Here is a 22,133-nt window from a genome sequence, read left to right as displayed (position 1 = left end):
GTGAGTGAGTGAGTGGGTGGGTGGGTGATTGAGTGGGTGGGTTAGTGGGTGAGTTAGTGGGTGGGTGAGTGAGTGGGTGGGTGAGTGAGTGGGTGGGTGGGTGGGTGAGTGAGTGAGTGAGTGGGTGAGTGAGTGAGTGGGTGGGTGGGTGATTGAGTGGGTGGGTGAGTGGGTGAGTTAGTGGGTGGGTGAGTGAGTGGGTGAGTGAGTGAGTGAGTGGGTGGGTGAGTCAGCGAGTGAGTGAGTGAGTGGGGGAGTGAGTGGGTGAGTGAGTGAGTGGGTGAGTGGGTGAGTGAGTGGGTGAGTGAATGAGTGAGTGGTTGAGTGGTTGGGTGAGTCAGCGAGTGGGTGAGTGAGTGGGTGAGTGGGTGGGTGAGTGGTTGAGTGGTTGGGTGAGTCAGTGAGTGAGTGGGTGAGTGGGTGGGTGAGTGGGTGAGTGGGTGAGTGAGTCAGCGAGTGAGTGAGCGAGTGAGTGAGTGAGTGGGTGAGTGGGTGGGTGGGTGAGTGAGTGAGTCAAAGATCCCCCGTGCCCTCCCACCCCAGGTGCTGAAGCTGTGTCGGCAGTGCCTGTCCAAGCAGGAGGCGGTGTTTGGTGAGTGTCACGTGAGCTTGGTGAGGATGGTGAGGCTAATGGCGGACGTGCTGGCCTACCTGCAGTCCTTCAACGAGGCCGCCACCTTCGCACAGCGCACTGTCGACGCGATCGAGTGAGTCACCCGCTCGCTCGTCCGCTCGCTCACCCACTCGCTCACTCACTCACTCACTCGCTCACTCACTCACTCGCTCACTCGCTCACCCACTCACCCACTCACTCACCCACTCACTCATCCACCCACCCACCCACACACACACCCACTCACCTACCACCCACCCACTCACTCACTCACCCACTCACTCACCCACCCACCCACACACACACCCACCCACCCACCCACCCACACACCCACCCACCCACCCACTCTCTCACCCACCCACCCACTCACCCACCCACCCACACACTCACTCACCCATTCGCTCACCTACTCACTCACCCACTCGCTCACCCACTCGCTCACCCCCTCACTCACTCACTCACCTACTCACTCACCTACTTGCTCACCCACTCGCTCACCTACTCTCTCACCCACTCACTCACCCACCCACTCCCTGACCCACCCACCCACCCACACACTCACCCACCCACTCTCTCACCCACCCACCCACACAACCACTCACTCACTCACCCACTCACTCACTCACCCACTCACTCACCCACCCACACACCCACCCACCCACCCACACACTCACCCACCCACTCTCTCACCCACCCACCCACACACCCACTCACTCACTCACCCACTCACTCACTCACTCACCCACTCACTCACCCACCCACCCACACACCCACCCACCCACCCACTCTCTCACCCACCCACCCACACACCCACCCACCCACTCACTCACCCATTCGCTCACCTACTCACTCACCTACTCAATCACCCACTCGCTCACCCACCCACACACCCACCCGCTCACTCACCCATGCGCTCACCTACTCACTCACCCACTCGCTCACCCACTCGCTCACCCACTCACTCACTCACCTACTCACTCACCTACTTGCTCACCCACTCGCTCACCCACTCGCTCACCCACCCATCCACTAAATCACCTACTCACCCACCCACTCATCTACCCACTCACTCACTCACTCACCCATCCACCCACTCACTCACCCACCCGCTCATCCATCCACTAAATCTCCTACTCACCCACCCACTCATCTACCCACTCACCCACCAACTCACTCACCCACCCACCCGCTCACCTACCCACTCACCCACCCACCCACCCACTCACTCACCCACTCACTCACTCACTCACCCACCCACCCACCCGCTCATCCACTCACTCACTCACTCACCCACCCATCCACCCACTCACTCAACCACGCACCCGCTCACCCACCCACTCATCCACTCACCCATCCACCCACTCACTCACCCACCCACTCACCCACCACCCCACTCATCCACCCACTCACTCACTCACCCATCCACCCACTCACTCACCCACTCACACATTGACTCACTCACCCACCCACCCACCCACTCACCCACTCACTCACCCACCCACTCATCTACCCACTCACCCACCCACCCACTCACTCACCCATCCACCCACCCATCCACCCACTCACTCACTCACTCACCCACCCACTCACCCACCCACTCACTCACCCACCCACCCGCTCATCCACTCACTCACCCACCCACCCACCCACTCACTCACCCACGCACCCGCTCACCCACCCACCCACCCACTCACTCACTCACCCACCCACCCACCCCCTCACCCACCCACCCACCCACTCACTCACTCACTCACCCACCCACCCACCCACTCACCCACCCACTCACTCACTCACCCACCCACCCACCCCCTCACCCACCCACCCACCCACTCACTCACTCACCCACCCACCCACCCACTCACTCACTCACTCACCCACCCACCCACCCACCCACTCACCCACCCACTCACTCACCCACCCACCCACCCACTCACTCACTCACCCACCCACCCACTCACCCACCCACCCACCCATCCACCCACTCACTCACCCACCCACCCACCCCCTCACCCACCCACCCACCCACTCACTCACCCACCCACCCACCCACTCACTCACCCACCCACCCACCCACCCACCCACTCACTCACTCACTCACCCACCCACCCACCCACCCACCCACCCACCCACCCACTCACCCACCCACCCACTCACTCACCCACCCACCCACCCCCTCACCCACCCACCCACCCACCCACTCACTCACCCACCCACCCACCCACCCACTCACTCACTCACTCACCCACCCACCCACCCACCCACTCACCCACCCACTCACTCACCCACCCACCCACCCACTCACTCACTCACTCACCCACCCACCCACTCACCCACCCACCCATCCACCCACTAACTCAACCACGCACCCGCTCACCCACCCACTCATCCACTCACCCATCCACCCACTCACTCACCCACCCACTCACCCACCCATCCACTAAATCACCTACTCACCCACCCACTCATCTACCCACTCACTCACCCACCCACTCACCCACCCACCCACTCATCCACCCACTCACTCACTCACCCATCCACCCACTCACTCACCCACTCACACATTGACTCACTCACCCACCCACTCACTCACCCACCCACTCATCTACCCACTCACCCACCCACCCACTCACTCACCCATCCACCCACCCATCCACCCACTCACTCACTCACTCACCCACCCCCTCACCCACCCACCCACCCACTCACTCACTCACCCACCCACCCACCCAATCACCCACCAACTCACTCACTCACCCACCCACCCACCCCCTCACCCACCCACCCACCCACTCACCCACTCACTCACTCACCCACCCACCCACTCACTCACCCACCCACCCACCCACTCACCCACCCACCCACCCACCCACTCACCCACCCACCCACTCACCCACCCACCCACTCACCCACCTCCCCCCACCTCCCCCCACGCTACAGGAAGATCTACCACCCCAACAACGCCCAGCTGGGGATGATGGTGATGCGTGCCGGGGTGACTCACTGGCACGCAGGCCTCATCGACAAGGCCCACGCACACGTGTGTCGCGCCCTGGGCATCCTCATGGTCACTCACGGACCCCTGCACCCTATCACCAGAGACCTGGAGGTGGGTGGGTGGGTGGGTGAGTGGGTGAGTGGGTGGGTGTGTGGGTGAGTGAGTGAGTGGGTGGGTAGGTGGGTAGGTGGGTGGGTGGGTGAGTGAGTGGGTGGGTAGGTGGGTAGGTGGGTGTGTGGGTGGGTGGGTGGGTGAGTGGGTGAGTGTGTGGGTGTGTGAGTGGGTGGGTGGGTGAGTGAGTGGGTGGGTGGGTGGGTGAGTTGGTGGGTGGGTGAGTGGGTGGGTGTGTGAGTGGGTGGGTGGGTGAGTGGGTGAGTGGGTGGGTGGGTGAGTGAGTGGGTGGGTGGGTGGGTGGGTGAGTGAGTGAGTGGGTGGGTAGGTGGGTAGGTGGGTGGGTGGGTGAGTGAGTGGGTGGGTAGGTGGGTAGGTGGGTGTGTGGGTGAGTGGGTGGATAGGTGGGTGGGTGAGTTGGTGGGTAGGTGGGTGGGTGAGTGGGTGGGTGAGTGGGTGATGGGTGGGTGGGTGAGTTGGTGGGTGGGTGAGAGAGTGAGTGTGTGGGTGGGTGGGTTGGTGGATGAGTGGGTGGGTCAGTGAGTGAGTGGGTGGGTGGGCTGGTGGGTGAGTGAGTGAGTGGGTGGGTGGGTGGGTGAGTTGGTGGATGGGTGAGTTGGTGGGTGAGTTGGTGGGTAGGTGAGTGAGTGAGTGGGTGGGTAGGTGAGTTGGTGGGTGGGTGGGTGAGTGGGTGGGTGGGTGGGTGAGAGAGTGAGTGGGTGGGTGGGTGGGTGAGTGAGTGGGTGGGTGAGTGGGTGGGTGAGTGGGTGGGTGGGTGGGTGAGTGAGTGGGTGGGTGGGTGGGTGGGTGAGTGAGTGAGTGGGTGGGTAGGTGGGTAGGTGGGTGGGTGGGTGAGTGAGTGGGTGGGTAGGTGGGTAGGTGGGTGTGTGGGTGAGTGGGTGGATAGGTGGGTGGGTGAGTTGGTGGGTAGGTGGGTGGGTGAGTGGGTGGGTGAGTGGGTGATGGGTGGGTGGGTGAGTTGGTGGGTGGGTGAGAGAGTGAGTGTGTGGGTGGGTGGGTTGGTGGATGAGTGGGTGGGTCAGTGAGTGAGTGGGTGGGTGGGCTGGTGGGTGAGTGAGTGAGTGGGTGGGTGGGTGGGTGAGTTGGTGGATGGGTGAGTTGGTGGGTGAGTTGGTGGGTAGGTGAGTGAGTGAGTGGGTGGGTAGGTGAGTTGGTGGGTGGGTGGGTGAGTGGGTGGGTGGGTGGGTGAGAGAGTGAGTGGGTGGGTGGGTGGGTGAGTGAGTGGGTGGGTGAGTGGGTGGGTGAGTGGGTGGGTGGGTGGGTGAGTGAGTGGGTGGGTGGGTGGGTGAGTGAGTGAGTGGGTGGGTAGGTGGGTAGGTGGGTGGGTGGGTGAGTGAGTGGGTGGGTAGGTGGGTAGGTGGGTGTGTGGGTGAGTGGGTGGATAGGTGGGTGGGTGAGTTGGTGGGTAGGTGGGTGGGTGAGTGGGTGGGTGAGTGGGTGATGGGTGGGTGGGTGAGTTGGTGGGTGGGTGAGAGAGTGAGTGTGTGGGTGGGTGGGTTGGTGGATGAGTGGGTGGGTCAGTGAGTGAGTGGGTGGGTGGGCTGGTGGGTGAGTGAGTGAGTGGGTGGGTGAGTTGGTGGATGGGTGAGAGAGTGGGTGGGTAGGTGGGTGGGTGAGTTGGTGGGTGGGTGAGAGAGTGAGTGTGTGGGTGGGTCGACTCAGCCTCAAATGAGTACCTGGTGCGGTGTGTAAACATTGCCACTAGGGAGACAAAGGCGGTCGGGCGTGGTGCTGGCCACCCACCCCCTCGTGTACCGTTCCGGCCTTCATTGGTGCTCGCTAACAGCACTTGCCCCTAAAGTCTGTTAAGGCTATATGGGGGATCTTTTTATCTTTGTTGTGTGGGTGGGTGGGTTGGTGAGTTGGTGGGTGGGTGAGAGAGTGAGTGTGTGGGTGGGTGGGTTGGTGGATGAGTGGGTGGGTGGGCTGGTGGGTGAGTGAGTGAGTGGGTGGGTGGGTGAGTTGGTGAGTGAGTGGGTGGGTGGGTGGGTCAGTGAGTGGGTGAGTGGGTGGGTGTGTGAGTGCGTGGGTGGGTGAGTGAGTGAGTGAGTGGGTGAGTGAGTGAGTGGGTAGGTGGGTAGGTGGGTGTGTGGGTGAGTGGGTGGATAGGTGGGTGGGTGAGTTGGTGGATGGGTGGGTGAGTGAGTGGGTGAGTGAATGGTGAGCGAGTTTAACACCACCTCCACCTCCTCCTCCTCCACCCCGCTCCACCGCTGGATCCCCCAGGGCCTGCGCGTCCAGACCGAGATGGAGCTGCGTCTCTTCCGCGAGAACGAGTTCGCCTACGAGAGGCTCCGTGAGGCTGCCCTGCAGGGCTCCTCCATGCGCCTCATGGCCGAGCCTCAAACGGGAGACTTACGGCACAAGTGATGATGGCTGTGATGGCTGTGATGGCAGTGATGGCTGTGATGGCAGTGATGGCTGTGATGGCTCGCCCGCTCGTCCGCTCGCCCGCTCGCTCGCCCATCCACTCACCGACCCGCTCGCTCGCTTACCCACTCACCCACTCACCCACCCACCCGCGCACCCACTCACTCACCCACTTACTCACCCGCTCGCTCGCTTACCCCCCACCCCCACCACCCCACCCCTCACTCACCCACCCACTCACTCACCACCCACTCACTCACCCACTCACTCCACCCACTCACCACCCACTCACTCACCCACTCACTCCCCACCCACTCACTCACCCCCCACTCACCCACCCACTCACTCACTCACCCACCCACCACCCACCTCTCACCCACCCACTCACTCACCCACCAACCCACCCACCCACCCACCCACCCACCCACTCACCCACCCCCACTCACCCACACACCCACCCACTCACCCACCCACTCACCCACCTCACTCACCCACCCCACCCCCACCCACCCACTCACCCACCCACCTCACCCACCCCACCCCACCCCACTCCACCCACCCACCCCACCCACTCACTCACCCACCCACCCACTCACTCACCATCACTCACTCACCCCAACCCTCACCCACCCTCACCCCTCACCCACCCACTCACTCACTCACCCACCCACTCACCCCTCACCCACCCACCACCCCCCACCCACCCACCCACCCACTCACCCACTCACTCACCCACCCACCCACTCACTCACCCACCCACCCACTCACCCACTCACCCACTCACTCACCCACTCACCCACCCACTCACCCACCCACTCACTCACTCACCCACTCACTCACTCACCCACCCACCCACCCACTCACCCACCCACCCACCCACTCACCCACCCACCCACCCACCCACTCACCCACCCACCCACTCACTCACCCACTTACTCACTCACCAACCCGTCACCCACCCTCACCCACTCACCCACCCACTCACTCACTCACCCACTCACTCACCCACTCACCCACCCACTCACCCACTCACCCACCCACCCACTCACCCACTCACTCACCCACCCACCCACTCACTCACCCACCCACCCACTCACCCACTCACCCACTCACTCACCCACTCACCCACCCACTCACCCACCCACTCACTCACTCACCCACTCACTCACTCACCCACCCACCCACTCACCCACCCACCCACCCACTCACCACCCACCCACCCACTCACCCACCCACCCACCCACTCACCCACCCACCCACTCACTCACCCACCCACCCACCCACTCACTCACCCACCCACCCACCCACTCACTCACCCACCCACCCACTCACTCACCCATTCACTCACTCACCAACCCGTCACCCACCCTCACACACTCACCCACTCACCCACCCACTCACCCACCCACTCACCCACCCACTCACCCACCCACTCACTCACCCACTCACTCACTCACCCACCCACTCACTCACTCACCAACCCCTCACCCACCTTACATAACAAAGGGAGCCACGGGAGTGAGAGCTTAGCCTGGATTTGGCATTCAGTGTCTCATCAGCAGTGCGGGAAGTGGGAATTTGCTTTTATTAGTTGCAATTCTAGACTGGTTTTGTCATTCAGCATCTCATCAGCAGTGCAGTGCGGCTTTGCTTGCAACCAGCGACACACAGAGACTCATAGACTCATCACCACACAGAGACCCATAGACTCACCACCACACAGAGACCCATAGACTCACCACCACACAGAGACCCATAGACTCATCATCACACAGAGACCCATAGACTCATCACCACCACACAGAGACCCATAGACTCATCATCACACAGAGACCCATAGACTCATCATCACACAGAGACCCATAGACTCACCACCACACAGAGACCCACAGACTCATTACCACACAGAGACCCACAGACTCATCATCACACAGAGACCCATAGACTCACCATCACACACAAAGACCCATAGACTCATCATCACACAGAGACCCATAGACTCATCATCACATAGAGACCCATAGACTCACCACCACACACAGAGACCCATAGACTCATCATCACACAGAGACCCATAGACTCATCACCACCACACGAAGACCCATAGACTCACCACCACCACCACACAGAGACCATAGACCCACCACCACGCAGAGACCCATAGACTCATCACCACACAGAGACCCATAGACTCACCACCACACAGAGACCCATAGACTCACCACCACACAGAGACCCATAGACTCATCATCACACAGAGACCCATAGACTCATCATCACACAGAGACCCATAGACTCACCACCACACAGAGACCCATAGACTCACCACCACACAGAGACCCATAGACTCATCATCACACAGAGACCCATAGACTCACCACCACACAGAGACCCATAGACTCATCATCACACAGAGACCCATAGACTCATCACCACACAGAGACCCATAGATTCACCACCACACAGAGACCCATAGACTCATCATCACATAGAGACCCATAGACTCATCACACAAACAGAGACTCATAGACTCACCACCACACAGAGACCCACAGACTCACCACCACACAGAGACCCATAGATTCATCATCACATAGAGACCCACAGACTCATCACACACACAGAGACTCATAGACTCACCACCACACAGAGACCCATAGACTCACCACCACACAGAGACCCATAGACTCATCACCACCACACAGAGACCCATAGACTCATCACCACCACACAGAGACCCATAGACTCACCACCACACAGAGACCCATAGACTCATCACCACACAGAGACCCATAGACTCACCACCACACAGAGACCCATAGACTCACCACCACACAGAGACCCATAGACTCACCACCACCACACAGAGACCCATAGACTCACCACCACACAGAGACCCATAGACTCACCACCACACAGAGACCCACAGACTCACCACCACACGGAGACCCATAGACTCACCACCACACGGAGACCCATAGACTCACCACCACCACACAGAGACCCATAGACTCACCACCACACAGAGACCCATAGACTCACCACCACACAGAGACCCATAGACTCACCACCACACAGAGACCCATAGACTCACCACCACCACCACACAGAGACCCATAGACTCATCACCACACAGAGACCCATAGACTAATCGTCACACAGAGACCCATAGACCCATCACCACCACACAGAGACCCATAGACTCACCACCACACAGAGACCCATAGACTCATCACCACCACACAGAGACCCATAGACTCATCATCACACAGAGACCCATAGACTCACCACCACACAGAGACCCATAGACTCACCACCACCACCACCACACAGAGACCCATAGACTCATCATCACACAGAGACCCATAGACTCACCACCACACAGAGACCCATAGACTCACCACCACACAGAGACCCATAGACTCATCACCACAAAGAGACCCATAGACTAATCGTCACACAGAGACCCATAGACCCATCACCACCACACAGAGACCCATAGACTCATCACCACCACACAGAGACCCATAGACTCACACAGAGACCCATAGACTCATCACCACCACACAGAGACCCATAGACTCACCACCACCACACAGAGACCCATAGACTCACCACCACACAGAGACCCATAGACTCACCACCACCACCACACAGAGACCCTGCAGTGTTTGTGTGGTGTTGACGATGTGACCGTGTTATTTAGAATTAAGTTTTTGTGTGAATGTAATAAAGAATAAGCCATTTATCAGAGTGGACGTCATGACCCCCCCTCTCACCCACCCCCCCCCCCATGCGTCTCGCGACGTCATCATCGATTGGTATTGGCCTGTGTCCCGTGGCGTCATCTACCCCATTTGTCCCCCCCCTCTGTGTATCGTGACGTCATCGCCCGATTGGCACAGCTGAAGTCTCGGGATGTCATCACCCCTATTTTGTTATCCCTTTACGTGTCGTGACGTAATCACAATCCACTTCGCCTTGCCACCCGGAAGATATCGTGACGTCATCGCACCATTCGCTCCCTGCGTTCATCGTGATGTCATCCTCCCTATTTTCACTCTGTTCCGTGACGTCATCACCCCTCGCCACCAAAGGTATCGTGACGTCATCGCACAATTCGCTCCCTCCGTTCCTCGTGATGTCATTCTCCCTATTTTCACTCTGTCCCTTGACGTCATCACCCCCTCTCCACCTTCCCAGCCAAGGTCTCGTGACGTCATCGCACCATTCACTCCCTCTGCGATTCGTGACGTCATATTCCGTAATGTGTCGACAATTATACCTTGGGTGAGTTTAACGGAACGTACGACGTTTCGGTTGGGACCTAAAACAAATCTCGTTGGCCTCTGCACCCCTCAGCCAATCAGAAGAAAGAATGAGCCACGGTGATGACGTAGGGAAGGTGGGGGTGATTCTATTTAAATAACCACGCCTCCTCATTTACATATGCACGCCGGGGGCGTTGCCTCATTTGAATAACCACGCCTTATACTTTACATATGCATGATGGTCACGTGGTGCGAACGCGCACACATTATTTTTTTGATGTTCGTAAAAATTATACAGACGCACAAATGAGATTTTATTGTCATAGTGGACGAGTTTCGTGGCTGTTACCGCGCTTAAAACATTTTTTTTAACCATAACTAACAATAACCGCGAATTTCCACATTTTAAAATTTTCCCGCGCTTTTTTTAAACCCTCCCCCCCCCACCCTTCACACGCTCACTTTTCTCCCTCCTTGTAATTCATAGTGCTCATCGTGCCTGCGGGTTTCTCGCGTTCCCATTGGACGGCCACGGCCACCACCGCGTGACGTCCCCACCGCACCGTATCCGCACTGCGAAATCGAGTCCAACCTCGCGCTTGCGAAATTTGGACTCCCTCCCCACCCGCACCCAACGCGCATGCGCACGCCAGCCCTACCCCCCTTCCCCCACCCCCCTCCAACGTTGAAACGCGTTGACGACCCCGACGGCGATTTGCGCGGTGTTCGTATCTGGCAAAGTTACGAGGGGAGGGGTGGGAGGGGTCAGAGAGGGGGGAGGAGTCACTAAGCTCCTCCCCCTCCACCACCACCGCCGTTCACTCCCTCACAACTTAACGCGGTCCCCGTGAAACCAAATTTTTTTTTACACAATTAAACCCAAAAGATTCAAAGTTATATATATAAAAAATTGCGGCGTAGAGTAAGTGCTTTGGAAGCTGACCGATGATAAGTATCGCCGAAAAAAAAGTATTAGTTGCACTAAATAAATACAATTGTTGGCGTTGCTTAACGCGAGAGTATATTTTAAATCTTACCGGTTTTTGTTTTGTTATTTCAAAAATAAGAGCTTAATATATTTGATGTACTTTTAATGCATCCTTGATTGCGAGTAAATATATAAATCTACATCGCGCTATAAGTAGTAATATATTCACGATACGCTTAACCATGCACTATCATTAATAACTTATTTACACTTTAAAAAAAAACGTATATTTAAACGCGCGGTGTTTCCGATTTACTATAATTATCATAGCGTATATATTTTTTTGTTGTTGTTGTTGTGTTTTAATTTAATTTAATTCAAAAGTCGATGGCGGGCCGGAGGCTATCGAACCCCCTTGTCAGCCCCGCATCGCCTCCATCGCCTCGTTCACCTCCTTCATCTTCCGCTCGTCGTCTTTGCGATTCCCTCACGGCGATGATCCCCGTCGACGAATCCCTCACGGCCGACGAGAATTCCCCTCACGCGACAAAGACGGCGACGGCGGCGGCGACATCACAAACACCGAGACGACACCGACCCACCGCGGCCTTGTTTCTCCGCCCGGCCGAGGGCGACCCTGGGCGGCGGGAGGAGGTAGCACCAGACGGGGGTGGGAGGGGGGGGCCCTCTCTCCTCTCCCCCCCCCCCCTTCGCGATTATTCCCCTCAGGAATTTTCTCTCGCGCGCTTTTAAATTATTATTTTTTTAAAAACATGTTTTAATTTTAAACTTGAAGCGGGAATTCATCGTCTTTTGGTGTCTTTCGTTAATAAAGTCGCGTGGATGTGTTTTAATAGAAAATAGCAGCAACCCAAAAAACCCCCGACGTTTCGATCGCGATCCAACAGCGGCCTTTCGCTAAAGCCACCGAGGTGAATTCTAGATTTGAAGCTTTCGTGACTGCTAGGATCCATACTCTTCTTTGGTTCTATTGGGTAAAGTCACGTAGGTGAAAAATAAAATAACAAAAAATCACGACGACGTTTCGGCCACAACACAAGCGGGCCTTCATCAGGTGTGAAGGGGACGGGACTGTCTGGAGGACAGCGCTGAAGTGGAAGAAGCCACGCTGAGATCGCGACCTTTAAGCTGTGTGAGAAGAAAAACACCAAGCGCCTTGACAAAGGAATCAGCATAGAATTTAGCATTGAAATGGCTCATTGAAATAGCTCAGTTAAAGTATACACATCCGCAGAGGCACCCCTTGACAAAGGAATCAGCATAGAATTTAGCATTGAAATAGCTCATTGAAATAGCTAAGTTAAAGTATACACATCCGCAGAGGTACCCCTTGACAAAGGAATTAGCATAGAATTTAGCATTGAAATGGCTCATTGAAATAGCTAAGTTAAAGTATACACATCCGCAGAGGTACCCCTTGACAAAGGAATTAGCATAGAATTTAGCATTGAAATGGCTCATTGAAATAGCTAAGTTAAAGTATACACATCCGCAGAGGTACCCCTTGACAAAGGAATTAGCATAGAATTTAGCATTGAAATAGCTCATTGAAATAGCTAAGTTAAAGTATACACATCCGCAGAGGTACCCCTTGACAAAGGAACTAGCATAGAATTTAGCATTGAAATGGCTCATTGAAATAGCTAAGTTAAAGTATACACATCCGCAGAGGTACCCCTTGACAAAGGAATTAGCATAGAATTTAGCATTGAAATAGCTCATTGAAATAGCTAAGTTAAAGTATACACATCCGCAGAGGTACCCCTTGACAAAGGAATTAGCATCGAATTTAGCATTGAAATAGCTCATTGAAATAGCTAAGTTAAAGTATACACATCCGCAGAGGTACCCCTTGACAAAGGAATTAGCATAGAATTTAGCATTGAAATGGCTCATTGAAATAGCTAAGTTAAAGTATACACATCCGCAGAGGTACCCCTTGACAAAGGAATTAGCATAGAATTTAGCATTGAAATAGCTCATTGAAATAGCTAAGTTAAAGTATACACATCCGCAGAGGTACCCCTTGACAAAGGAATTAGCATAGAATTTAGCATTGAAATAGCTCATTGAAATAGCTACGTTAAAGTATACACATCTGCAGAGGCACCCCTTGACAAAGGAATTAGCATAGAATTTAGCATTGAAATGGCTCATTGAAATAGCTAAGTTAAAGCATACACATCCGCAGAGGTACCCCTTGACAAAGGAATTAGCATAGAATTTAGCATTGAAATAGCTCATTGAAATAGCTAAGTTAAAGTATACACATCCGCAGAGGTACCCCTTGACAAAGGAATTAGCATAGAATTTAGCATTGAAATGGCTCATTGAAATAGCTAAGTTAAAGTATACACATCCGCAGAGGTACCCCTTGACAAAGGAATTAGCATAGAATTTAGCATTGAAATGGCTCATTGAAATAGCTAAGTTAAAGTATACACATCCGCAGAGGCACCCCTTGACAAAGGAATTAGCATAGAATTTAGCATTGAAATAGCTCATTGAAATAGCTAAGTTAAAGTATACACATCCGCAGAGGTACCCCTTGACAAAGGAATTAGCATAGAATTTAGCATTGAAATAGCTCATTGAAATAGCTAAGTTAAAGTATACACATCCGCAGAGGTACCTCTTGACAAAGGAATTAGCATAGAATTTAGCATTGAAATGGCTCATTGAAATAGCTAAGTTAAAGTATACACATCCGCAGAGGCACCCCTTGACAAAGGAATTAGCATAGAATTTAGCATTGAAATGGCTCATTGAAATAGCTAAGTTAAAGTATACACATCCGCAGAGGTACCCCTTGACAAAGGAATTAGCATAGAATTTAGCATTGAAATGGCTCATTGAAATAGCTAAGTTAAAGTATACACATCCGCAGAGGCACCCCTTGACAAAGGAATTAGCATATAATTTAGCATTGAAATGGCTCATTGAAATAGCTAAGTTAAAGTATACACATCCGCAGAGGTACCCCTTGACAAATGAATTAGCATAGAATTTAGCATTGAAATGGCTCATTGAAATAGCTAAGTTAAAGTATACACATCCGCAGAGGTACCCCTTGACAAAGGAATTAGCATAGAATTTAGCATTGAAATTGCTCATTGAAATAGCTAAGTTAAAGTATACACATCCGCAGAGGTACCCCTTGACAAAGGAATTAGCATAGAATTTAGCATTGAAATGGCTCATTGAAATAGCTAAGTTAAGGTATACACATCCGCAGAGGTACCCCTTGACAAAGGAATTAGCATAGAATTTAGCATTGAAATAGCTGAGTGATTAGCTTGTAACTGGTGATGAATCTATGGGTCTCTGTGTGGTGATGAGTCTATGGGTCTCTGTGTGGTGATGATGAGTCTATGGGTCTCTGTGTGGTGGTGAGTCTATGGGTCTCTGTGTGGTGGTGAGTCTATGGGTCTCTGTGTGGTGGTGAGTCTATGGGTCTCTGTGTGGTGGTGAGTCTATGGGTCTCTCTGTGGTGGTGAGTCTATGAGTCTCTGTGTGGTGATGAGTCTATGGGTCTCTGTGTGGTGGTGAGTCTATGAGTCTCTGTTTGGTGGTGAGTCTATGGGTCTCTGTGTGGTGGTGGTGAGTCTATGAGTCTCTCTGTGGTGGTGAGTCTATGGGTCTCTGTGTGGTGGTGAGTCTATGGGTCTCTGTGTGTGATGAGTCTATAGGTCTCTGTGTAGTGGTGAGTCTATGGGTCTCTGTGATGATGAGTCTATGGGTCTCTGTGTGGTGGTGAGTCTATGGGTCTCTGTGTGGTGGTGAGTCTATGGGTCTCTGTGTGGTGATGAGTCTATGGGTCTCTGTGTGGTGGTGAGTCTATGGGTCTCTGTGTGGTGATGAGTCTATGGGTCTCTGTGTGGTGGTGAGTCTATGGGTCTCTGTGTGGTGGTGATAAGTCTATGGGTCTCTGTGTGACGATTAGTCTATGGGTCTCTGTGTGGTGGTGAGTCTATGGGTCTCTGTGTGGTGGTGAGTCTATGGGTCTCTGTGTGGTGGTGAGTCTATGGGTCTCTCTGTGGTGGTGAGTCTATGAGTCTCTGTGTGGTGGTGAGTCTATGAGTCTCTCTGTGGTGATGAGTCTATGGGTCTCTGTGTGGTGGTGAGTCTATGAGTCTCTGTTTGGTGGTGAGTCTATGGGTCTCTGTGTGGTGGTGGTGAGTCTATGAGTCTCTCTGTGGTGGTGAGTCTATGGGTCTCTGTGTGGTGGTGAGTGTATGGGTCTCTGTGTGGTGATGAGTCTATGGGTCTCTGTGTGTGATGAGTCTATGGGTCTCTGTGTGGTGGTGAGTTTATGGGTCTCTGTGTGGTGGTGAGTCTATGGGTCTCTGTGTGGTGGTGAGTCTATGGGTCTCTGTGGTGATGAGTCTATGGGTCTCTGTGTGGTGGTGAGTCTATGGGTCTCTGTGTGGTGGTGAGTCTATGGGTCTCTGTGGTGATGAGTCTATGGGTCTCTGTGTGGTGGTGAGTCTATGGGTCTCTGTGTGGTGATGAGTCTATGGGTCTCTGTGTGGTGGTGAGTCTATGGGTCTCTGTGTGGTGGTGATGAGTCTATGGGTCTCTGTGTGACGATTAGTCTATGGGTCTCTGTGTGGTGATGAGTCTATGGGTCTCTGTGTGGTGATGAGTCTATGGGTCTCTGTGTGGTGGTGAGTCTATGGGTCTCTGTGGTGAGTCTATGGGTCTCTGGTGGTGAGTCTATGGGTCTCTGTGTGGTGGTGAGTCTATGGGTCTCTGTGGTGAGTCTATGGGTCTCTGTGTGGTGATGAGTCTATGGGTCTCTGTGGGGTGGGTTTAATGTTGTTATTTTGCGTTGTTTTCTTTGAACATATTTACGCGGCTTTACCGGAAAGGCCCAACGAATATGGGCCCGGTTCGCTCTGTTTAAGAGTGCAATGTAACGCGAGTGATTCGACACGTTTTGCGGACGTTACTGCCCCACGCAAATGCATTGGGAGCTGTGGCTTTAGGCGTTATGCGAAGTTATTTGAAACTGGTGGATGATACTCTTTCGTGAGTGGGTGAGCGGGTGACTAAGTGAGTGTGTGACTGAGTGAGTGAGTGAGCGGGTGACTAAGTGAGTGTGTGGGTGAGTGAGCAGGTGACTAAGTGAGTGTGTGACTGAGTGAGTGAGCGGGTGATTAAGTGAGTGTGTGACTGAGTGAGTGAGCGGGTGACTAAGTGAGTGTGTGAGTGACTGAGTGAGTGGGTGAGTGAGCAGGTGACTAAGTGAGTGTGTGACTGAGTGAGTGAGCGGGTGATTAAGTGAATGTGTGACTGAGTGGGTGAGCGGGCGGGTGATTGAGTGTGTGACTGAGTGAGTGAGAGGGTGACTAAGTGAGTGTGTGGGTGACTGAGTGATTGGGTGAGTGAGCAGGTGACTAAGTGAGTGTGTGACTGAATGAATGGGTGAGTGAGCGAGTGACTAAGTGAGTGTATGACTGAGTGAGTGGGTGAGCGAGCGAGTGACTAAGTGAGTGTGTGAGTGACTGAGTGAATGGGTGAGTGAGCGGGTGACTAAGTGAGTGTGTGACTGAGGGAGTGGGTGAGTGAGCAGGTGTCTAAGTGAGTGTGTGACTGAGTGAATGGGTGAGTGAGCGAGTGACTAAGTGAGTGTGTGAGTGACTGAGTGAATGGGTGAGTGAGCGGGTGACTAAGTGAGTGTGTGACTGAGGGAGTGGGTGAGCGGGTGATTAAGTCAGTGTGTGACTGAGTGAGTGTGTGGCTGAGTGGGTGAGTGAGAGGGTCACTAAGTGAGTGTGTGACTGAGTGAGTGGTGAGCGAGCGGGTGACTGAGTGAGTGGGTGAGTGAGTGGGTGACTAAGTGAGCGTGTGGCTGAGTGACTGGGTGAGTGAGCGGGTGACTAAGTGAGTGTGTAGCTGGGTGAGAGGGTGGCTAAGTTAGTGTGTAGCTAAATGGGTGAGTGAGCGGGTGACTAAGTTAGTGGGTGAGTGCGTGGGTAGGTGAGCGGGTGACTTAAGTGAGTGTGTGACTGATTGCGTGGGTAAGCGAGCGAGTGACTAAGTGAGTGGGTGAGTGAGCGGGTGACAAAGTGGTTGTGTGGCTGAGTGAGTGGTGATTGAGCGGGTGACTGAGTGAATGGGTGAGTGGGTGAGCGAGCGGGTGACTAAGTGAGTGTGTGACTGAGTGAGCGGGTGAGTGAGCGGGTGACTAAGTGAGTGTGTGACTGAGTGAGTGGGTGAGCGGGAGGGTGATTAAGTGAGTGTGTGACTGAGTGAGCGGGTGACTAAGTGAGTGTGTGACTGAGTGAGTGGGTGAGCGGGCGGGTGATTAAGTGAGTGTGTGACTGAGTGAGTGGGTGAGCGAGCGGGTGATGAAATGAGTGTGTGACTGAGTGAGTGAGTGAGCGGGTGACTAAGTGAGTGTGTGAGTGACTGAGTGAGTGGGTGAGTAAGCGGGTGACTAAGTGAGTGTGTGACTGAGTGAGTGGGTGAGCGGGCGGGTGATTAAGTGAGTGTGTGACTGAGTGAGCGGGTGAGCGAGCGGGTGATTAAGTGAGTGTGTGACTGAGTGAGCGGGTGACTAAGTGAGTGTGTGACTGAGTGAGTGGGTGAGCGGGCGGGTGATTAAGTGAGTGTGTGACTGAGTGAGTGAGTGGGTGAGTAAGCGGGTGACTAAGTGAGTGTGTGACTGAGTGAGTGGTGAGTGAGCGGGTGACTTACTGAGTGTGTGACTGAGTGAGTGGGTGAGCGAGCGGGTGACTAAGTGAGTGTGTGACTGAGCGGGTGGTGAGCGAGCGAGTCCGCATTCCGGATGAGTGACAACACCGTGTCTGCGAGTGACCTTAACGTGGGAAAAATAATCGCCTAATAATCAGGCCGTATCAGGCTGTGGTCCCTTTAACGGTCCGTTAAAGGCTGTGTGGCTCTATTGGATGGTGTGGTGTCACCCATTCCCTCCTCACTCAGATTGAAGAGGTGGTGGAGAAGGTGGAAGATGAGGAGGGGATGAGGGGACGATTGGATTTGGCAGATCAGTCGAACGATCAGCTGGGACGTTCATTGACCTCCTGGGCCGATCCCAGCTCTGAGGATGATTCGCAGGTGACACACGCACAGTGACACACAGACACAGTGACACACACACACACTGTGACACACACACACAGTGACACACACACACTGTGACACACACACAGTGACACACGCACAGTGACACTCAGACACAGTGACACACACACACACTGTGACACACACAGTGACACACACACACACTGTGACACACACACTGTGACACACACACACACTGTGACACACACACACACTGTGACACACACACACACTGTGACACACACAGACACAGTGACACAAAGACAAAGATCCCCCGTGTAGCCTTAACAGACTGTAGGGGCAAGTGCTGTTAGCGAGCACCTATGAAGGCCGGAACGGTACACGAGGGGGTGCGTGGCCAGCACCACGCCCGACCGCCTTTGTCTCCCTAGTGGCGATGTTTACACACCGCACCAGGTACTCATTTGAGGCTGAGTCGACCTAGGGGAGGCCCCGGGACCGGTTCAGATAATCGTCACCGGTGTTGGCCGTGAGCGGGAATCGAACCCGGGTCGCCAGGTTCATAGCGCAGCGTAGCGCTAACCGCTACACTACCGCTCCCCATACACACAGACACAGACACACAGACACACACACAGACACACACATTGTATGGGGAGCGATGTGACACACACACACACTGTGACACACACACACACTGTGACACACACACACTGTGACACACACACACACTGTGACACACACACACAGTGACCCACACACACTGTGACACACTGTGACACACACACACACAACAACAACAACCGCCATTCGCCACTAAGTGGCGGTGACGTCACCACGACGCTTGTGCCAGGCCATGTGCACCTTGAGGCCACGTGCTGGCAGGAGGTCACTGGGCAGACCCAGCAGGTGCCACAGGTCGACTGACTGAGATGACTGAGATGACTGGCTGATGCACCACCTGTGCCCCCTACTGTGCCAACCTGCTGTGCTTTAGCCACCCGGCGCTCCGCTCGTTGTTGTGAGCGTCGCTCCTCCGCCCTCCGTTGTTGTTGGAGGGCGACTGCCTCCAACTGCCCAGTAGCATCCTTCACGAACCTCCTCCACAGAGGCCGATCTTGACACCGCTGGTACCAGTCATCGGCAAGTCGACTCAGCTCCACGTCCTCCTGTACCACATCACTCCATCTCTTCTCTAGCCCATGCCGCGCCCGCCTAGCCCCCTCAATCCGGCCAAACAAAAGCTCTTTCAGCATGCGGTGGCTGTGCATGCGGGCTACATGACCCAGCCATCGCAGCCTTGCCTGCCGGAGGAGCTCACCGATGGGACCCTGCCCAGATCTTTCAAGGATTTGTGAGCTCCTCACACAATCCAGTCTGGTTAAACCCAGGATGGATCGTAGGGAGGCCAGCCTAAATGTTTCTAACCGGCGAAGATGTTCCATTAGGGGGGTCCACGTTTCGCAAGTGTAGAGAAGGGAGGGAATGACCGTGGCCGAGAAGACCTGAAGCTTAGTGCGGAGCGACAGACCAGGTAGCTTCCACACAGCGTTACGCAACCGATGAAAAGATATTGCCGCTCGACTGATTCGGAGTGAGACCTCTGCTGTTAAACTGGAGCCAGTCATAAGCACACTGCCCAGGTATGGGAAACTCTCCACTCTCTCCACAACTGCCCCATCACCGATTGGGAGTTGTGGGAGTGTGACACACACACTAACACACACACACAGTGACCCACACACACACACACAGTGACCCACACACACTGTGACACACACACAGTGACACACACACACTGTAACACACACACACACAGTGACACACACACAGTGACACACACACACTGTGACACACACACACAGTGACCCACACACACACACACACTGTGACACACACACAGTGACACACACACTGTAACACACACACACACACACTGTGACACACACAGTGACACACATACTGTGACACACACACACTGTGACACACACACACAGTGACACACACACACACTGCCACACACACACAGTAACCCACACACACACACACTGTGACACACACACACACACAGTAATCCACACACACACTGTGACACACACAAACTGTGACACACACACACTGTGACACACACACACAGTGACACACACACACAGTGACACACACACACACACACAGTAACCCACACACACACACACACAGTAACCCACACACACACTGTGACACACACACACACAGTGACCCACACACACACAGTGACCCACACACACACAGTGACACACACACACACAGTAACCTACACACACACACACTGACACACACACACAGTAACCCACACACACACACACTGTGACACACACACACACACTGTGACACACACACACAGTAACCCACACACACACTGTGACACACAACAACAACAACAACCGCCATTCGCCACTAAGTGGCGGTGACGTCACCACGACGCTTGTGCCAGGCTATGTGCACCCTGAGGCCACGTGAAGTGTCGAACGCCCGCTGGCAGGAGGTCACGGGGCAGACCCAGGTGCCACGGGTCGACTGACTGAGATGACTGGCTGATGCACCACCTGTGCCCCCTACTGTGCCAACCTGCTGTGCTTTAGCCACCCGGCGCTCCGCTCGCTGTTGTGAGCGTCGCTCCTCCGCCCTCCGTTGTTGTTGGAGGGCGACTGCCTCCAACTGCCCAGTAGCATCCTTCACGAGCCTCCTCCACAGAGGCCGATCTTGACACCGCTGGTACCGGTCATCGGCAAGTCCACTCAGCTCCACGTCCTCCTGTACCACATCACTCCATCTCTTCTCTAGCCCGTGCCGCGCCCGCTTAGCCCCCTCAATCCGGCCAAACAAAAGCTGTTTCGGCATGCGGTGGCTGGGCATGCGGGCTACATGACCCAGCCATCGCAGCCTTGCCTGCCGGAGGAGCTCACCGATGGGACCCTGCCCAGATCTTTCAAGGATTTGTGAGCTCCTCACACAATCCAGTCTGGTTAAACCCAGGATGGATCGTAGGCAGGCCAGCCTAAATGTTTCTAACCGGCGAAGATGTTCCATTAGGGGGGTCCACGTTTCGCAAGCGTAGAGAAGGGAGGGAATGACCGTGGCCGAGAAGACCTGAAGCTTAGTGCGGAGCGACAGACCAGGTAGCTTCCACACAGCGTTACGCAACCAATGAAAATATATTGCCGCTCGACTGATTCGGAGTGAGACCTCTGCTGTTAAACTGGAGCCAGTCATAAGCACACTGCCCAGGTATGGGAAACTCTCCACTCTCTCCACAACTGCCCCATCACCGATTGGGAGTTGTGGGGGTGGAGTGTCCGATGGTACAAAATACCCAGGCAGGTGCTTAGTTTTGGTGGGGCTGATGGTAAGGCCCCACCTCTTAGTGGCACGCTCCAGTCTCAGCAGCAGCGTCTCCAACTCCTCCTCTGACCGAGCAGCTATTACCACATCATCAGCATACATAACGTGGTTGAGCAATAGGGAGCCATCCCTTGACCGCACCCGGGCATCGATTAGCCTCCCATTATATCTGTACCATATGGAGATTCCCCCGGTACAGCTATTGAAGGCTTCACGAACTACGTGGTCAAAATAGATGTTGAATAATGTGGGAGCCAGAGGACATCCCTGTCGCACACCCCAAGGTGAACAGGGAATGGCTCCGACTCCCGGCCACGTAGTTTTACCCGGGCCCGCTCACCATCATGAAGGTCCTTAATGATCGTGAGCAGA

The 22,133-nt window shown here is 54.4% G+C and overlaps 2 protein-coding genes across 2 annotated transcripts in view; both read left to right on the top strand.

Annotated features, from left to right (window-relative positions):
- LOC116958796 (histone-lysine N-methyltransferase SMYD1) overlaps positions 1 to 6,303 on the top strand; it is a 25,895-nt gene extending 19,592 nt beyond the window's left edge. Inside the window, exons 7-9 of the mRNA XM_076057630.1 lie at positions 544 to 707; positions 3,551 to 3,719; positions 5,967 to 6,303. Of these exons, the coding sequence (XP_075913745.1) occupies positions 544 to 707; positions 3,551 to 3,719; positions 5,967 to 6,110 (477 nt within the window). The 3' untranslated portion in view covers positions 6,111 to 6,303. The remainder of the gene's footprint in view (positions 1 to 543; positions 708 to 3,550; positions 3,720 to 5,966) is intronic.
- A 4,837-nt stretch (positions 6,304 to 11,140) lies between these two features.
- LOC116937718 (uncharacterized) overlaps positions 11,141 to 22,133 on the top strand; it is a 59,793-nt gene continuing 48,800 nt past the window's right edge. The window contains exons 1-2 of the mRNA XM_076057629.1: positions 11,141 to 11,963; positions 18,279 to 18,413. Of these exons, the coding sequence (XP_075913744.1) occupies positions 11,697 to 11,963; positions 18,279 to 18,413 (402 nt within the window). The 5' untranslated portion in view covers positions 11,141 to 11,696. The remainder of the gene's footprint in view (positions 11,964 to 18,278; positions 18,414 to 22,133) is intronic.

Source organism: Petromyzon marinus, chromosome 83, assembly GCF_048934315.1.
Source record: "Petromyzon marinus isolate PM22_M1 ecotype Great Lakes invasive population chromosome 83, UKy_Petmar_22M1.pri1.0, whole genome shotgun sequence".
Classification (NCBI taxonomy): domain Eukaryota; kingdom Metazoa; phylum Chordata; class Hyperoartia; order Petromyzontiformes; family Petromyzontidae; genus Petromyzon; species Petromyzon marinus.
This window is presented reverse-complemented; position numbering and strand designations above follow the sequence as displayed.